This window comes from Dipodomys merriami, unplaced genomic scaffold, assembly GCF_024711535.1.
Source record: "Dipodomys merriami isolate MVZ:Mamm:240054 unplaced genomic scaffold, mDipMer1.0.p SCAF_28, whole genome shotgun sequence".
Lineage (NCBI taxonomy): Eukaryota > Metazoa > Chordata > Mammalia > Rodentia > Heteromyidae > Dipodomys > Dipodomys merriami.
Genome location: NW_027204270.1, coordinates 19,527,841 through 19,546,844, shown reverse-complemented (window position 1 = coordinate 19,546,844; position 19,004 = coordinate 19,527,841). Strand labels below are relative to the sequence as shown.

Genomic DNA, 19,004 nt, shown 5'->3' with positions numbered 1-19,004 from the left:
ACAAGCTTCTTAACTCCCAGCCCCTGAGGCGCTAACGCAGCGGTGTGCTTGTTCCAGGCGGGAGATGATGCCCCTGCTGTCACTCATCTTCTCGGCCCTCTTCATCCTCTTTGGCACCGTCATCGTCCAGGCTTTCAGGTAAGTGCCTCAAACCTTCACAGTCATTCATACTTTCCTTTCCTCCTGATACCATGGCTTAAATTGAAGACCTTGCACTCTAACTTGGCTTTCTTGCTCCTTAGCTGGTACTCTTACTATTTGAGCAATGCCTCCAGCCCAACTTTTTGCTCATTAGTGATAGAGTCTTTTGGACATTTCTCCCCAGGCTGGCTTCAAGCTATAATTGTCAGATCTCAGTGCCGTGGGTATCTGTGATTTAGGGGTGAGCCACTGGCACCAGCTCCATCCTCTTTCTCTGAAATACTCCTTTTTACATTCCTCAGTGACTCGAATGAGGAGCAGGAGTCCCAGCCTCCAGAAAAAGAGGAAGTCCCTGAGAAGACCGGGAAGACAGAGCCGAGCTTCACCAAAGACATCAGCAGGTTTTCCTGACACACGGCACCCTCCGCTGCCCTCAGCCCCTGCCATGATGCCCAGCGTGCACAGCCTGACAGCAGGGCCTGTGGGCAGCATAGAAGCTGCCTCCCCCCTGTGTGTGAGAGCTAGATACAGGTTGAGCATCCCTAATTTAAAAACCCTGCGTCTAGAATGATGCACCATGCAAAACTTGTAAAAAGTCACGGGTAAAAAAATGCCACTGTGACAACATGTGGTCACAAATAGAAGGTTCTAGACCTGGACCTCATGGGACAGGTTGTGAACAGACCTGGGATTTCATCTTTTACGTCCATGACACGTGTTTCTTGATCTCATATTGACTAGTGAAGGCAGGAAAGGGAAAGCACATGAGGGAGGTGGTGGATGAGCCAGAAGCAAGAGTTCTAACTCATGACTCTAGATGGCTCTTGAGTCAGCGCACACAGCCCCAGTGAGGGACTGAGTAGACAAAGAATCGGGCTGAGGGGCCATGCCTCCTTCATTTTGTCCTAAAGCAGCCTTGCACCTCTGGAAACCATATCAGAAAGGCTGTTTCAAGTCAGGGTCCCCCATTGAATCTTGCACCCCATACTACAAATGCGATAGACAGTGTTAAGTAGCTTTCCCAGTCTGGTCAGAACACAGCATCTCTAAAGTAGAGGTGTTGTTTGTCCCCCCCGCCCCACCTCTCCTGCCCTACCCTCCCTCTGCCTTCCTACTGTGGTCATCCTTACCTCCCCCACATTTCTCCACAGCAGGATTCCTAAGAAAGGCTTCGTGGAGGTCACTGAACTCACAGATGTGACGTACACCAGCAACCTGGTGCGCCTGAGGCCTGGCCACATGAACGTGGTCCTCATCCTGTCAGCCTCCACCAAGAACAGCCTGCTGCAGAAATTTGCTTTCGAGGTCTACTCATTCACTGGGTAGGTACCCGTATGTGCCCTGGTGTGAGAAAGGGAAGGGGAGGGAGGAGGCCACTTGGGAGAGGGGTGCTGCTAGACCCTTGCACCCTCTCTGGCCACGCAGCACCTTCCATGGAGCAAGATGTTGGCTGGGTTCTCCCAGAGTCCACACCTAAGCCATCATGGGGGACTTTGGGTGTGTGTCTGGCTTAAACTCGGCCTGGGTGCTGTCCCTCAGCTTTTTAGCTCAAAGATGGTGATCTGCCACTTGAGCCATAGTAATTAATTGGAGATAAGAGTCTCATGGACATACCTTCCCAGACTGGCTTTGAACTGTGGTCCTCAGAGACCAGCCTCCTGAGGAGATAGGATTACAGTCATGAGCCACCAGTGCCTGGCTCCTGGGAAAGACTTCTTTTCCCCTTTGACTTTCATGTTTTGTTGGTTCTGAACTGAAGAGATTAAATTCATGTCCCTGCCTGAGCCTCTAACAGGGCTGAGCTTTGCTACTTCTGTGCTCTGAGTTTGACAGGATTCTAGTGCATGGGTGTGCCCAGGAGAGGGGTGATATGGCTATTCCAGACATTGCATGCATGCACACACACGCACGCGTACACACACACACACACACACGCACACACACACATGCACGCACGCACAGAGACGTCCTTGGGCCCCACTGACACAGCCTTTCCCTGTTTCCCCGCTGTTTCCCATCTATGTGGAGTATTGATCACCTGATGAGGAGCATCAGGCCCTGACCCCTTGTGTCCCCCCTGCAGGAGCAGCTGCCTGCATTTCTCCTTCCTGAGCCTGGACAAACACCGGGAATGGCTGGAGTACTTGCTGGAATTTGCTCAAGATGCAGCCCCCATCCCAAACCAGTACGACAAGCATTTCATGGAGCGGGACTACACAGGTTATGTGCTAGCTCTGAATGGCCATAAGAAATATTTCTGCCTTTTCAAGCCCCAAAAAACAATGGAAGAGGAAGAGGCCATGGGGGTGAGCAGCGATCTGGACTCCTCCCTCCACCTGGGCGAGTCTCGGGGGAAGTCTTCCTGCGTGGGGTCCAAGCCCATCAAAGGCAAGTTGAGCAAGCTGTCCTTGTGGATGGAGCGGCTGCTAGAAGGATCCTTACAGAGGTTTTATATCCCATCGTGGCCAGAACTAGACTGAGTCGATTTCTAAAAGAGATGCAAACTCCTCTGATTTTTAACATGCCCCAGGAAACAGGTATTTTCAGGACTCAAGCTATCTCACCGAACAGAGTAGAGATTTAGGATTACTCTTCAGAACAATGCCTAGAAGATTCTTCCTCTGCCCTGCCCTCACCTAGGACAGGTTTGAATTCCCTAAATAAGAACACTTGCCTTTGGGTTCCCCTGTCCTCATCTGAATGCCACACTATTTAAAATAGACTGCTCGTTCCTTCCACTCTGCCAGCCCTGTCCCGGGCTCCCACTCCCCTCCTGCCCCATCCTGTCCCATATGGTGGAGGGCCTGACCCTGAACAGGACCTACCTGTAGTGCAGGTCAGGTGGGATCATAGGCCTTACCCCCCACCCCCACCCCAGGCCACAGCCTGGTCCTGGCCTGTACCTCTGTCACGGCGCATGCTCCTACCAGGGAACGGCCCACTGCAGCCACAGGGCCCCAAGTCCTGAAAACAGCCTAGCTCCACACAATCAGTCTCTGGTGGGATGGTTGTTCTGGGAGCGAGCAGCTGAGAAATGTATTTTGGGGGTATCCCCCACAAGTTTGCCAGGCACGGCTTTGCAAAGAAAGGAATGAGCGGGGGCTCTGCAGATGAGCTGACTTTCTTCCTAGGTAGAGGGAAGGGACTGCTGGGAAGCTCCCCTGGAATTGTGGGTGGCCTCCCCACGGCCCACTGGCCACCCAAGCCAGGGGATGGGGCCTGCCCACCAGATGTACTGTAAGACTGAGCCACTGGCCTGTATGTTTCAGATGCCTTTCTGCCTCCATCAATTTTAGGGTATGGATATTTAGGAGCCATAACTTGTAATCTTGTTCTCTGAACGTAGATAAATAAGCTGCTATAAAGCCAGTAGATGTTAAACCGAAGACAAGTTCTTCCTGCCTGCCTGGAGCCGGGTGAAGCCTCCTGGTTTCCTGGTGTCTTTCTAGTAAAATGCCAGATGCATCTTTGTACCAAGGAACTTAAACTCTCTCAACAGTTGCATTTTGAACATCGTCATCCCCAAAGTGCTGTATCTACAAGTCATTTTGGTTTTTGTTGTTGTTTTTTTTAATGACAGATGAGTCAAGACTCATTCTAGAGACTCCATTTTGAACACTGCTCCCTTTCCACTTGTGGCCCGTGTTTTGGTGTCCCGACTTCACTGATTCACCTTTCCCTTACACGCCGTTCCCAGTGTCAGGTCACACCCATCATCAGCTCCCTCAGCTCCAAAGGCCCGCTGTGCCCTCAGTACCCTGGGCTCCAGCCAGTCATGACAGCCCCACTAGAGGGCACTCTGTTTTTAGCACCAGACCACCAGCAAGTTTGGACAACTTACAAAAGTGGTCTTGTTTTACTGTCACAGCAAATACCCTTTCACAAGGTGAAGGGCACAAATCAGGGATGGGACATTGATGAAGTTACTATTTCTTTACTCATAATCGCTTTCTCAACAAAGCCACTCGGATCCTAATCATTTGAACATCAAGCTACAGTGGTTAAGTGGTAAAATCATTTTGAACCTAAGAATTCCTGTAGTTTTCATCAAATCTATAGCTTTATTAAAAAAAGTAATTTTAAAAAACAAACAAAAAAAAATCACTGCCAGGCTTCATTCTTCATTGGTCCTCTGAACATGGACGCTGACTCTGGTGCCGCAAGTCAGGGTCCCTGGCTCAGGTAGAAACAGTAAAGTCCACTGGGCCCTCCATATGCAGACTTGAAAATTATTTCCTGAAGGCTGCAGATATAGTTGAGTGGCTGAGCATATCCAGCCTTGAGTTCTAGTCCCCCTCTCCCCCCTAAAAAAAGTAATAAGGTAGTTGATAAATATATATTGGTTTTTAATGGTCAAGCTGCTCTTGAGTAGTTTTGGTTCAGTGGTAGGTTTGTATTTTAAATCTTTGGTACTAATGAACTTTCTGACTTATAATTTCTGAAAACCAAAACTTTTCCCAGATTTTTTTTTTTTTAAGTTTGTATGTAGCCAAAAGAAAAAAGCTACCCCTTCTGTTTACCCAAGAGGATGGTGGTGATAGAATTGACAATATTCTTGGCAAATGTGTCAGCGCAAACTCAGCACACACCTATTTAGGGACTAATAGACATGTGCCCCCAGGGGACACTTGGGAGCTTTGCTGTCCTAATTTTGGGGTTTGTGAGAGGGTCTCACTGTGCAGCGCAGGCTGGCCTCGAGCTCACCATCCTTCTGCCTCAGCCTCTCGAGTGCTAGAATTCCTGGCATGCACTGCCACCTCAGCCTGTTCTCCTGAATGTTGTTTCCGGGTATTTGTTTACTTCTGTGTCAAATGTGAGCCAAACCATGCTCAGCCAATGCCAGCATTTCTCCTGATTTCTGTAATCATACAGGACCCAGCTTTGGTTTTAAATCCTTGGTCTTCGTCTATTGACGTATCATGTTTAGTAGCTGAGTGAACACTGACCTAAAGCTAGTCTTAGTAAAATCCGTGCCCACATCAAAAGATGCTTTTGTGATTGCACAGGTATTGTTGCACAGTTTGTCTCACTCAGAGGTTGTGGGCCCTGAGCAGCATTTCAGTGAGCAGGACATCCTGCCTACTAGAAGATACCTTACTCTCTCCTCCCAACATGGTTACCCCAGACAACTTGGTCATAGTTTCCATGAGTTGCTCTTGTCATCCACAGCCTCTTCATCCTCATAGCCTCTTATTTATTGCCATTCTAAAGAATTTGTAACCCTCCTCCATACATAGTTTTGTGTTTTTTTTTTCCATAGGGAGCCAGGTGCCAGTAGTTCATGCCTGTAATACTAGCTACTCAGGAAGCTGAAATCTGAGGATCACAGTTCAAAGCCAGCCCAGAAAAGTCCATGAGATTTATCTCCAATAAACCACCAGAAAACAGGAAGTGGCACTGTGGCTCAAGTGGTAAAGCACTAGCCTTGAGCGGAGGAGCTGAGGGACAGCTCCCAGGCCCAGAGTTCAAGCCCCATGACTGACAAAAAGAAAGAAAGAAAAGAAAGAAACAGGGAGCCAAGTACCTGTGGCTTATGCCTGTAATCCTAGCTACTCAGGAGGCTGAGATCTGAGGATCAATATTCAAAGTCAACCCAGGGTATCTTATCTCCACTTAACCACAAAAAAAAGACAGAAGTGGAGCTGTGGTTCAAGTGGTAAGAATGCCAGCCTTGAGTGAATAAGTGGAGAGATTACGCCCAGGCCCTGAGTTCAAGTCCCAGGACTAGCACACACACAAAAAAGAAATAGGGCCAGACTGTGCTTTCTTTTGTTTTGGTTGGTTGTGGGGCCTGAGCTCTGGGCCTGGGTGCTGTCCCTCAGCTCTTCAGCTCAAGGCTAGTGCTCTACCACTTGAGCCACAGCACTACTTCTGGCTTTTTCTACTTATGTGGTGCTGAGGAATCGAACCCAGGGCCTCATGCATGCAAGGCAAGCACCCTACCACTGAGACACCTCAACCCCCAGACTGTACTTTTAAGTGGCTTGCTTTGTCTGGCAATAAAGATCAGAAGTAAACACTGAAACTTTTTGTTTGTTTTCCCAAAGTAAAATCCCAGGCTAGAGGATATAGCTCAGGCAGAGTGCTTGTCTAGCATGTATAAGGCCCTGCGTTCCATTGGAAAATTAAGAATAAAGTAGGAGTCCTTAAAAGTAGATACAGGGGCTGGAGATGTAGCTCCGTGGCAGCACACTTTCCTAGCATTCTTGGGACTCTGGGTTTGAGCCTTAGCACCACAACAATAAAATAATAAAAGTTGGTGTCGAAGAAATGTAGTTCCTATCCAGATATCTGCCCAAGGCCCTGGAGAATACACACAAGTGTCATGGCTGCTGCCTCAGCCTCAGCTGGTTAGGAGAGAGGACTGCACTTGGAACACACATCTGAGAAGAAGGTGACTATATTTTGCACTTTTGATACTCTTAGGAGTAACTTAATTTGGCAAATTGTCTTTTTTTATGTTTGAGGATTTTCTTTCAGTTTTTTGTTTTGAGGTTTTTTTTTTTTTGTATTGTGAAAAGCACTGAAGCTGATGTTATTTTGTTTTAAGAATATTATGGACTGGAAACAAATAAACTATTTTAATGTGTGATGACTATGGGCTAGCTCTTGCGTTGTGTGAAGATAATTTGATCAGATGCATCATCCATAAAACTGAACCAATGTGTAATACTACACATGCTTACAGTCAGCACAACAGTTTTGGAAAGGGTTATCCACAAAGAGAAAGTGGTGGCTTGGAGAGTAGATGATGGAAAACTGAGTCTTACAGGGCTGGATTAGATGTCTAATTAAGGCTTTGCCGGTGTCTGGTGCTGAAGGCACTCACTCCATGCACTGCTAGGCTGAGCAGAAAGTTTCTTACAGGGATCTGCATGCTATTTTCTTTTCTTTTCTTTTTTTGTCGATTGTGGGGCTTGAACTCAGCCTGGGCGCTGTCCCTGAGCTCTTCAGCTCAAGGCAAATGCTCTACCACTTGAGCCAGGGCACCACTTCTGGTTTCCTGGTAGTTAATTGGAGATAAGAGTCTCATGGACTTTCCTGGGCTGGCTTTGAACCTCAATCCTCAGATCTCGGCCTCCTGAGTAGCTAGGATTACAGATGTGAACCACTGGTGCTGGGCTACGCTATTTTCTTTTTTTGCCAATCCTGGGGCTTGAACTCAGGTCCTGCTGTCCCTGAGCTGCTTTTGCTCAAGGCTAACATTCTACCACCGGAACCACAGTGCCACTTTCAGCTTTTTCTGTTGTATGTGGTACTGAGGAATTGAACCCAGGGCTTCATGCATGCTAGGCAGGCATTCTACCACTGAGCCACATTCCCAGCCCTATGCTATTTGCTTTTCTTTTGTATGTTTTTTAATTGTAAAAATACCATAGAGGGGTTACAGTTTCATGAGCAAGGTACTGAGTACATTTCCTGTCGAGCATTTTTGCCTTCTCTTTTTTTTTTTTTTTTTTTTTGTTCTTTTTGTTGTTGTTGTTGGTCATGGGGCCTGAACTCTGGGCCTGGGCGCTGTCCCTCAGCTCTTCAGCTCAAGGCTAGCACTCTACCACTTGAGCCACAGCACCACTTCTGACTTTTTCTAATTATGTGGTGCTGAGGAATCGAACCTAAGGCCTCCTGCATGCAAGGCAAGCGCTCTACCACTGAGCCACCTTCCCAGCCCCCTATTTTCTTTTACACTGACTTATGCTCACATGCTTCTAAGACCAAGATATAGCCATGAATTCCTCAGAAGAGGAGCTGTTGTTTTGTTTCGTTTTGTTTGTTTGGTGCTGGTCCTGGGACTTAACTCAGGGCCTGGGCACTGCCCCTTAACTTTTCTGCTGGTACTCTACCACTTGAGCCACATCTCCTCTTCTAGCTTTTTGGTGGTTTATTGGAGATTAAAGTCTCGGGTCTGGGAATGTGGCTTACTGGTAGAGTGCTTACTTGCCTAGCATGGATGAAGCCCTGGGTTCAATTCCTCAGTACCACATAAACAGAAAAAGTCATAAGTGGCGCTGTGGTTCAGGTAGTAGAGTGCTAACCTTGAGCAAACGAATATCAGGGACAGTGTCCACAGGCCCTGAGTTCAAGCCCCAGGACTGGCAAAAAATAAAAAAAAAGTCGTGGACTTTCCTGCCTAGGCTGGCTTCAAACTGCAATCTTCAGATCTCAGCCACCTGAGTAGCTAGGATTACAGGCATGCATCTCCAACGCCCAGCTGAGGAGCTACATTTTAAAGAAAGATACAGAATTATGGAATATTTGTACAGTATTACTTCACAGATTTTTTTTTACAAATTTTATTCCTCTGATTTTGAGAGACCCTTGAATGAAATTCTCCATCCCTTCCTCCGTTATCCTCTGCTATCTTCCATCAAAGGAAGGAAAAAAAATTGAAGCCACGAAAGTGCTTCACTATTTTAAGCAATTCAGACTCCTAGAAATGTTAGTTGCTCAGGTTAGAGTTCAGAGTGTCCTTATTTTATAGCCATCAATGACACTTTTAGTAGAAAGCTTTATTGGCATAAGTGCTTTAGTACAGACTGCTTGCTTATCACTTCTTGGGACTGTGTCAGCAGTACAATCCGCTTTATCTTGAAGGGCACAGACTCAAGCGGTGGTCACTTTAGGAAGAATACACAACATCTCAAAAAGCAGGTTGGCTGCTAGCAGTGCCGTGTTTCCTAGCAAGGAGAGAGCAAAGCATGATGGGAGGACCTCACACCCAGGAGCCCAGGCCCTCCAGACTCCTCAGCCTCTGCTCTGGGCCTCCCAACGCTGACTGGGTACCCATCCTGAGACCACAGAGCATCCCCTTCCTCTCCCCCTGCATTCTGCCACCACCAAGCACCATTTGGAGATAGTATTTGAAAAATTAAGGGTTGTTTGTGGTGAGAATCTGCTTTGTTCCCATAACTCAATGTTGTGCCTGTGGCATGGCCCATTGACACCCCCACACCCCATTCACACACCTTCCAGAATTCTCCCCAGAATCTTACCAGCTAATCCCATTCAAGCTTCACCTCTGGCCTTATCTGACTAGACTTAAATACTAAAACCCCTATGTTCTCTAGGCCTTGTCTCTCTGATGCCTCTTTCTGTTACATGAGTCCCTCTTCAGCACTGGTTAAAACCTGTTCAGATCTATTCAGGTCTTTCTTTGTTTTTTTTCCTGTCAGTTGTGGGGCTTGAACTCAGGACCTTGGCACTGTCCCTGAGTTCTTTTGCTCAAGGCTGGTGCTCTGCCACTTTAAGCCATTGTGCCACTTCCAGTTTTCTGGTGGTTAATTGGAGATAAGTGTTTCACAGACTTTCCTGCCTGGGCTGGCTTTGAATTTTGAGCCTCAGATCTCAGCCTCCTGAGTAGCGAGGGTTATAGGTATGAGCCACCAGTACCTGGCTTAGTTGAAGTCTCTTAACTCCTTTTCTCATCCATCTGATCTTTCCTAACAATTTACCCTTAGTTGTAACCCCCTCAAAAAAAAAAAAAAAAAGGAAGACATGTAGTGATATATACTATATTTATTGTCTACTCTCTAAAGGTAAGCTCTTCTAAATTAAAATTACTGTGATGTGGTCTGCTTTGAAGATCTTAACCAATCAACTACCTGCTTTATATAAACATGCTTTGAAATTTCATTTTTCAATGAAATAGCAAAAGGGGATGGATGGAGTGCTATCACCCCAAACCTAAATTGATTTCTTTCTCTTCCTCTGACTGGTAGGCAAGGTAATAGTACCTCATTACCTCTCCAGGGAGTGTCAGAGCTAATTAGCACATGCTTGGAAGGTGTGCACTAACAAGTTTATTTTCCTCAGTGTCAGAAAGACATCCTCTGCAGGTCCCACAAGCTCTCGAAGGGGACCTATCATCTACTATTCACTAGATTAATATAGTCGACACCCACGGATCACATTCTTCCTGCTTACTCACCAGACAGATCATACATGGGTGACACTTCCACAAGGTCACAGCCCACCACATTCAGACCTTGACAGCCACGGATGATCTCCAGAGCCTATCCAAGATGGAAAGTGAGTTGTTCACAGGAGTGATCATTTGCAGTGAGTGACCAGTACAGGATCCTGTGGGCAGCTCCCAGCCTATGCCCACCCTCGGACCGCCCTCAAGTGTGTGGCCACGTGGGTGAGCCTCCCAGAGAGGAAAGCAACTCGTGTACGGCCCTTCTCCCGAGGGCATCGAGTATGATGGTGGAGATGAGCCATCATCAGCTTGGTTTTGTAGGTTATGGGCTTCAAGGAAAGCAATATAAGCACAGGTACCAGCCTGGAAAGGGGGAGGAGGGCACTAGCCAAGAGCATTCCAGGCAAAAGCACCACGATGGGAAAGGCACAAGGAGTTAGGTGTGGACTGAGGTTGGGGTGGGAGTGGGAAGGAAGGCAGTACCCTTGTCAACCAGGGCTTATCGCCTACAGGCAAAAAAGCAGAGTCCTGGTGGAACTGAGGATTGCTAGGCTGTGAGAGGGGCAGTTAGACCCGCCCCCCTTTCTTAGGAGATAGGTGACCTGAATAGGTGTAGTCAGTCTGCACTCCCTCACAGACATCTCAAAGGATCCACTAATTATATGTCAAGGACAGGGTAGGAATCAATCAAAGGCCTGCCTTCCGAGCTCAGCATGCAACTGAAGCTAGAATCCAGGGTGGCTAAAATCCTTGGTGTAGATGGTTAATCCCACTGGGTGCACCTTTAAAATTGAGTGTAGTGTTTTGGTGCTAGAGATTAAATCCAGGGCCTCATGTGTGCTATGTGTGCTAAAAAAAAAAAAAAAAAAAAAAAAAAAGTTCTTTTTTTTTTTTTTGGTCATGGGGCTTGAACTCTGGGCTTGGGCATTATCCTTGCGCTCTTCAGCTCAAGGCTAGCACTCTACCGCTTGAGCCACAGCGTCACTTATGTTTTCTAGTGGTTTAATGTAGATAAGAGTCTCACGGACTTTCCTGCCTGGGCTGGCTTTGAAACACGATCCTCAGATCTCAACCTCCTGAATAGCTAGGATTACAGGCATGAGCCACCAGTGCCAGGCTAATGTTCTTATGATGAAGGTACTACAGTAGTGTCCCAGTGAATTCATTACAGATGAACCAGAAGCAAAAAAAGACCAAATAAAGGACTTATATCACTTCCCACAGAAAAAAAAATGATAGTGCTTGTGAAAACTAGTCCTTTCACACCTATCCTCAGCCTTGAGAGCAGCAAAAGCCTCGGTACTCTTTCTTTCCTTCTTTCTTTTTTTTTTTTTTTTTTTTTTTTTTGGTGCCAGTCCCGGGGCTTGAACTCAGGTCCTGAGTATGTCCCTGAGCTTTTTTGCTCAAGGTTAGCTAGCACTTTACCATTTAATCCACAGCTCCACTTCCAGCTTTTTGGGTAGTTAAATGGAGGTGAGAGTTTCAGGGACTTTGCTGCCTAGACTAGCTTTGCACTGACCCTCGATCTACAACTCCTGAGTAGCTAGAATAACAGTCAGGAGTCACCAGGTCCTGGAAGTACTCTTATTTTGTTTATGTATTTATGTATTTATTTTACCAGTCCTAGGGCCTGAACTCAGGGCCTGGGCACTGCCCCTGAGCTTCTTATGCTCAAGGCTGGCACTCTACCACTTGAGTGAGCCACAGGGTTTCCCCACGCTAAGCAAGCATTCTAGCACTAAGCCACATTCCCAGCCCTGTACTCGCCTTTTAAATCCTGCCTGGGCAGAGGATGGAATGCAGAGATAGAGGACTTACCTAACATTCATGCGGCCTTGGGAGGCCCGGGGCTCCCCACCACCACACAAAAACATGATCATGGCTCCTGCAGACTCACCACACGTCTCAGCAAAGTGGAGAGTTAAGTATGGCCACCCCCAGACACCTCCCCCAGGGGAGCCTCCTTACCTGACTTGGGGTGAGACCGGCAATTTCAGGAGTCCCAGTTCCTGGGGCATAGGCAGGGTCCAGGGCATCTATGTCAAAGCTGATGTAGAGAGGCTTGCCTCCCATCTGCTTCCTGACCTCTGCCATCAGAGGGACCAGAGACTTCATCCAGCAGTCCTCGGCCAGGACCACCCGGAAGCCCTGAGGAGGAGGAAGAGTTAGAGATCAAGGACAAGCCCACACCTTAGCTCTTCCGGGGCACAGTATGTCTGACCCTCAGTCTTTATGAGGGGGAATTATAATCTCCATTTTACAAGTAAGGCAAAGAAAAAGGGTCAAAGCTACCTCTCTTATCCTTGGGGGTCAGGATCAGAAAGAGGCTTTGCTAAAGCCAAAAGTGAGAAACTTGGGTGGTTCATGCTAGCATTTTCCAGCTACCTCTGCCCAGAACACAGGCCTTGGTGCATTCTAAAACCAAACCACAGGGAGTCAGGCACTCATGGCTCACACCTGTAATCCTAGCTAATCAGGAAGCTGAGATTTGAGAATGGTGGTTTGAAGCCAGCTTGAGTAGACAAATCTAAGAGATTCTTATCTCTAATGAACCAGCAAAAAAGCCGAAGTAGAGAAGGTTCAAATGGTAGAGCACCAGCCTTGAAGGAAAAGGCTGTGTGAAGCTAGGTGCCAGTGGCTCACACCTATAATTTTAGCTACTTAGGAGGCTGAGATCTGAAGATCACAGTTCAAAGCCAGTCCAGGCAGAAAAGTCCCCAGCAGACTCTTATCTCCAAATAACTACTCAAAAAAAGAAATGGAAGTGGTGCTGTGGCTCCAGTGGTAGAGCAATAACCCTGAGCACCAAGAGGCTCAGGGACAGCGCCCAGACCCTGAGTTCAAGACCAGGACCAGGAAGAACAAAAAAGTGCGAGGCCCTGAGTTCAAACCCCAATATTGGCACAGATAAAGGGACGGAGATCTTCTCATGGGGGGTCTTGTGCCATTTTCTTAAGGGCTTCTGCCTGGTGAGGATGAGGATGAGAATAAAGGAGCTAGCCTTGCTGAACCTAGTTCAGACCTCTCCTCTCTTTCCAGCCAGCATTTTCAGAGGGGGCTACTGCCTCTGTCTCATTAATGTCTGCCTGTCCACTAGTATGGCCATTTCCACTCACACTTTCTGAACCTTGCTTTCCTGCAGTGCTAGGGAGGGAGCCCAGGGTCGGCCTCAGGCTGGGCAAGCGCTCTACCATGGAGGCATCTCCCAACCCTTGCTTTCTGCACTTGACCAGTAACACCCCTGAGGAAACTATAGAAAAGGCAGCACTTTGGAGGAGCAGGGGGGGAGTGGGAGGGATATCTGGTATGTCACCTGGCTCCGGTTGTATCTGTAAGGGTCCAAGGTCATGGAAGGGCCCCGGATGCCAATCTGTACCACGTGCTTACAATCCAGGAGTCCCTCGTCCACGCAGCGGCGGAAGGGTGTCCCATGGTACAGCTTCTCCCCCAGGGCCTTGTCGGCTGTATCCGTGTGGGCATCCACATGCAACAGCCCCACAGGGCCATGCCTGGTGACAACAGGGCAGCTCAGAGGCCAAGGATCCCCTGGGAGGGCCCCAGGACATGCACCTTTCAGATCACCAAACCTTAGGGCCAGTCGCAACTGGGTGTCAGTGACCTGTCTTCACAAATGGTTTCTCTCTACATTTGTTAAAAAGTATTCTTATACTAGGCACCATGCATGTAATCCTAGCTACTCAGAAGACTGAGATCTGAGAATCACAGTTCAAAGCCAGCCTGGGTCCGAAAGCCCATGAAACTCTTATCTCCAATGAATTACTCAGAAAAAGCCAGAAATGGTGCTGTGGCTTAAGTGGTAGAACACTAACCTTGAGCATAAAGAGGCTCAGGGACAGCACCCAGGACATAGGACAAAAACAAACAAGCAAACAAAGTATTTTTATGCCAGGTGCTGGTGGCTCATGTCTGTAATCCTAACTGCTCAGGGAGCTGAGATCTGCGGATCCTAGTTTAAGGTCAGCCCAGGTAGGGAAAATTCATGAAACTCTTTATCTCCAGTTAACCACCAAAAAAGCTGGAAGTGGGGGGTGTAGCTCAAGAGGTAGAGAGGCATAGCTTGAACAATAAAGCAAAGGAAGAGAATGAGGGCCTGAGTTCAAGCCCCAGTACAAGCACAAAAAAAGTTATTTATATTTATATGTATATGTGTACATATATGTGTTAGCACATATTAATCATACAAAAGAGCTTTCATTGTGATATTCCCAGCCATGCACAAAATATATTTTGATCATATTCACTCCTCTATTCCTCTCTTCCCTCCACCTCCTGTTTCTGTCTTCAAGTCACTCAGTATCTAGGAAGAGCAACAGACTTCAAGAAACCCATGGGAAAACAGTTGTACTGGGACTGCCACCCCTACTTCCTGTCTGCTATTACAGGAGGATGACAAGGAGGGTGCAGGCTGACAGAAGCTCAGTGGAGACTGAAGTAGTGCCAACCCTCCATTGTCCAGCCGTGGCACTAGCAGGAAGCTCTGCCCCTCCCCCATTCTACAGCACCTCCATCTCCCAGCTTGAGGCAAGGCCTGCCCCCACCATCTCTAACCAGGATGCTGCCTACCCACCAGCCCTCCCCAAAATGAATTCAGGAGCTGCCACCCACCACCCCAGCCCTTCTATCTCATCCTATCTCTTTCTCTTGATCATTTAGCCATCATTGATAAATCCTTATAGATTTCTACTTTTGAAAATCCAGACCGGGTGCAGGTGGCTCATGCCTGTAATCCTAGCCTGTAATCCTAGCCTGTAATGCCTCCTCCTAGCAGGAGGCTGAGACTGAGGATGATGATTTGAAGTCAGCCTGGGGAAGGAAAGTCTATGAGAATCTTTTTTTTTTTGGGGGGGGGGGGGCGGTCCGGTCGTGAGGCCTGAACACTGGGCCTGGGCGCTGTCCCTCAGCTCTTCAGCTTAAGGCTAGCGCTCTACCACTTGAGCCACAGCACCACTTCTAATTTTTTCTTTTTGCTTATGTGGTGCTAAGAAATCGAACCCAGGGCCTCAAGCATGCAAGGCAAGCGCTCTACCACTGAGCCATCTTCCCAGCCTCCTGTGAGACTCTTATCTCCAGCTAACCACCCAAAAAACAGAAGTGGAGCTGTTGCTCAAGTGGAGCTGACCTTGAGCACAAAAGCTCAGAGATAGTGCTCAGGCCCAGAGTTCAAGCCCCCACCTCCCAAAAATTAAAATCCAGCTTCATTGTTCAGGCAAGAGAGGGGCCACTCATTGGAAAACAGTGCTGCTCCTGGGGTCATTCCTATTCATCCACTAACATGGCCCACAAGGTGATCAATTCTGGCTTCCAGCTGTGATAAAGGCACCTGGAACTGGGCCTTCTGTTTCCATCTGAGAAGCAGCTGGGGGGAGGGGGAATTTCCCATCACCCCACCCCATAATCCACACCGACAATAGTCACTTAGGATCACCTAGCCACATACAACCATCTTTAGCTCCTGAGTTTGGAAACCCCACTGGGGCTAAGCTGCCTAGAACTTACTTTTTTTTTGGGGGGGTGGGGGAGGGTTGGTTGTGGGTCTTGAACTCTGGGCTTAGGCGCTGTCCTTGAGCTCTTCAGTTCAAGGCAAACGTTCTACCACTTGAGCCACAGTGCCATTTCTGGTTTTCTGGTTAGTTGGAGATAAGAGTCACAGGGAGCCGGGCATCAGTGCTCATACCTGTAATCCCCTAGCCACTCAGAAGGCTGAGATCTGAGGATCATGGTTCAAAACCAGCCCAGGCAGAAAAGTAGATGAGACTCTCATCTCCAGTAAACCACTACAAAAATCAGAAGTGGCGCTGTGGCTCAAGTGGTAGAATATTGGCCTTGAGCTGAAGAGCTGAGGGACTAGAGCCCAGGCCCAGAGTTCAAGCCCCATGACTGACAAAACAAAAACAAAACAAAACAAACAGTCTCAGGGACTTTCCTGCCTGGGCTTGCTTTAAACTGAGATCCTCAGATCTCAGCCTCCTGAGTAGCTAGGATTATAGGTGTAAGCCACCATGCCCGGCTAGAACTTACTTTTTTGCTATGGCTTGCAATATGGGGTAAGTGATGGTGTGATCTCCACCTGCAAAGAAAAAGGAAAAAGCATCAGAAATGTAGGTAAAATTATTCCATGAGTGATCCTTACTTTTGCCAAATTCTGCCATCTGTTCAATTATACCAGAGCCAAACTGCCACCTTGTTCAGTAGTGTGACAGTTGTTTTGTTTTGTCTTGTACAGGGTCTTTGTGCATAGCTCAGGTTGGCCTTCCCTGCATGATCCTCCTGCTTCAGCTTCCCAAAAGCTGGTATTATAGGCATGCACCACCACACCTGTCCCAAAATTGTAAATATCTTCTCCCCCCTGCATTAAAATGAATGAATCAAAATGTCCTTTTACTACTGTTTTCACATTCACAGTGGTTTGCCCGTGATAAATAAACCCTGCAGCACAGTGCAGAGAACTACACTGGCGCTTGTCAGTGGCCATTACCCAATGTCAGAGGAATGCAGCCAGCTGCTACAATTTTCTGATAGGCCTCTTGAATTAGCCGGCAGCTGTCTTGTAGGTTGTAAAGATTGACAGGCACATCACCAAGGTCTGCCACCATAAGGGACTGGAAGGGGAGGGCCCCGGTGCTAGGATTGACAGTTCGGAGCAACACAGATTCCTCCCGGATGCGTCGGGGTCCAAATCTAGAGAAGAACCATCTGTCAGCCACTGCAGAGGTGTGCTGGGTTGTCCGGTTTGATTTTAGAGGTGGGAGGATGTCTATGCAGCTCAGGTTGGCTTTGAGCTCTTGATCTTCCTTCCCCCAGTGCCACCATTACAAATAGCCACAGTAGCGTGCCTTCAAACCTCTGCAGAACATTTAGCAGTATCCTGGCTTGTACCCACTCCCTGTCAGTAGCATCTCCTCCTCACCCCTGTACCCCAAGTCAAAACAAGCAAAAATGAGTCTAGACATCACCAGACATCCCCTGGGTAAAAAACCACCTTCAGGAACCACTGATCCAGCATGTATGTGTGGCACTGAGGATGTAACCCAGACTTGGTGCATGCTAGACAAGCACTCTACCATTAGGCCATATCTCCAGTCCTTTTTAATGTTTTTTTTTTTTTTTTTTTTTTTGTCGGTCGTGGGGCTTGAACTCTGGGCCTGGGCGCTGTCCCTCAGCTCTTCAGCTCAAGGCGAGCGCTCTACCACTTGAGCTACAGCGCCACTTCCGGTTTTCTGGTGGTTTATTGGAGATAGGAGTCTCACGGTCTCTCCTGCCCGGGCTGGCTTTGAACCGCAATCCTCAGATCTCAGCCTCCTGAGTAGCTAGGATTACAGGCGTGAGCCACCAGCGCCCGGCCTTTTTAATGTTTTGAGGCAGCGTTTCACTAACTTGCCCAGGATGGCCTCAAACTCATTAAGTAGCTCAGGCAGGCATTGAACTTGTGCTCTCTCAGCCTCTGAGTTGTTGGGATTACAGGCCTGCACCACCACACCCAACTCCTAATCTTCAAGGTGAAATGATAATTATGTCACTCTGTTGTAAGAGTTAAATACAGTAATCTTTGCAACTGTGTCTTGCAATAACTGATGCCTCCTAAATTGCAGACCTACACAGTAAAAATGTAAGGAACTGAATCAGAAATGGCTGATCGTCAGTAATTAGGAAAATGGATTTGACTTCCTCTTAGGAAAAAAATTCCTTATGTGAGCAATTTTAGGGTCAGGAGAGCTGGAGAAAGGGCAGCCAGCTTCCTTTCTCAAATGCTACCATCCCAGCAAGGTCAGGGGCTGGAGACATGGAGAAGGTGGCTGGGGTTCCCAGAAACCCTCTATCTACTGATGATTACTTTAGATACAAGATTCGGTCCTATAGCCCAAACTGACCTCCAAGTCCCAATCCTCCTGCCAAAGCCTCCGTTGTCCCAGCTTTCATCCTGACCTAGGAGAGCACAAGCGCCTGACCTGGAGCCTTCAACACCCCTTGGCTTGCAGGCCCTGCCCTCCTGCCTCACCTTACCTGGCTCCAGGCCTGTTGGAGGTACCAATGTCCAGGGGCACTCCGATGAAGGCGGCGTCCAGCCCCTCCGGGGAGGCCTGCATGGGCAGACGCATCATGGAGCAGACGCCCACAGGCCGGGCTACGAACTCGGAGCTGGGAGGCTGGTTCCGGGGAGCTTTGGAGGCCTGGTGGCCCAGAGGTCGTCGGAGGTGGCAGAACACCGGAGCAGGACCCGTGCCCATGAGGGCCCGTGTACCCTGGGTGCAGCTGGATGCCAGCAGCCGCAGCATGCCACCGCTCCCAGAGCCTCTCTTGGCAAAAATGGCAGGGCCAGGCAGGCAGGGCGCCCTCGGTCACAGGTGAGGGCCGGGCTGTCCTCCCCCGCCCATTCCCCCCCCCCTCAGGACTTCAGCCTCCCCACCCTCAGTAAACAACCAGGCTGTTCTCACCCAGATCCACACGCCCTGACCCGGGGTCTCAGCTCTGTGCCTCCGGCCCTCACTACCTGGCCTGAGCAACCTCTTCTATCACTCAAAGGATTTCATGACGAAAATCCTAGCTGCCCAGGAGGCTGAGATCTGAGGATCGGGGTTCAAAGCCACTGTGATAAGAAAAGACCCGGTGAGACTTACCTCCAATTAACCACTCAAAAACCAGAAGTGGAGCTGTGGCTCAAAGTGGTAGAGCGCTAGCCTTGAGTAAAAGAGCTCAGGGACAATGCTCAGGCCCTGAGTTCAAGCCCCATGACAAACAAAACAAAACAAAAAACAAGAAATATCTGGGTATTGGAGACATGGCTCAGTTACTAGAGCAGTAGTCAATGAATGAAAGTATCATGTACCGAGTTCAAGTCCCAGCCTCAGACTGGTAGGGGTGGGGGGAGTTCTGGAGAATTCTAAGGAAGCAGAACTAATTATCTGTTGCTGATATTGAGGCTTGAGAT

At 48.3% G+C, this 19,004-nt stretch overlaps 2 protein-coding genes across 4 annotated transcripts in view; one reads left to right on the top strand and one right to left on the bottom strand.

Annotated features, from left to right (window-relative positions):
- Dnajc16 (DnaJ heat shock protein family (Hsp40) member C16) overlaps positions 1-6,746 on the top strand; it is a 29,808-nt gene extending 23,062 nt beyond the window's left edge. For 2 of the 3 annotated variants that reach the window (XM_070037887.1, XM_070037885.1), the window contains 4 exons: positions 58-138; positions 444-542; positions 1,293-1,463; positions 2,225-6,746. In XM_070037887.1, coding sequence (XP_069893988.1) covers positions 58-138; positions 444-542; positions 1,293-1,463; positions 2,225-2,621 — 748 coding nt within the window. In that variant the 3' untranslated portion in view covers positions 2,622-6,746. The remainder of the gene's footprint in view (positions 1-57; positions 139-443; positions 543-1,292; positions 1,464-2,224) is intronic. The other variant, XM_070037886.1, reaches the window with a different exon arrangement.
- A 1,881-nt stretch (positions 6,747-8,627) lies between these two features.
- Positions 8,628-18,366, bottom strand: Agmat (agmatinase (putative)). Its single transcript, XM_070037023.1, has 7 exons — positions 18,080-18,366; positions 16,554-16,756; positions 16,097-16,145; positions 13,371-13,566; positions 12,026-12,205; positions 10,067-10,151; positions 8,628-8,816 (listed from the first exon to the last, which is right to left on the bottom strand). Exons 1-7 carry the CDS (start codon positions 18,349-18,351, stop codon positions 8,743-8,745), a joined length of 1,059 nt encoding a protein of 352 aa, XP_069893124.1. The 5' UTR covers positions 18,352-18,366; the 3' UTR covers positions 8,628-8,742.
- Between the last annotated feature and the right edge of the window lie 638 nt (positions 18,367-19,004).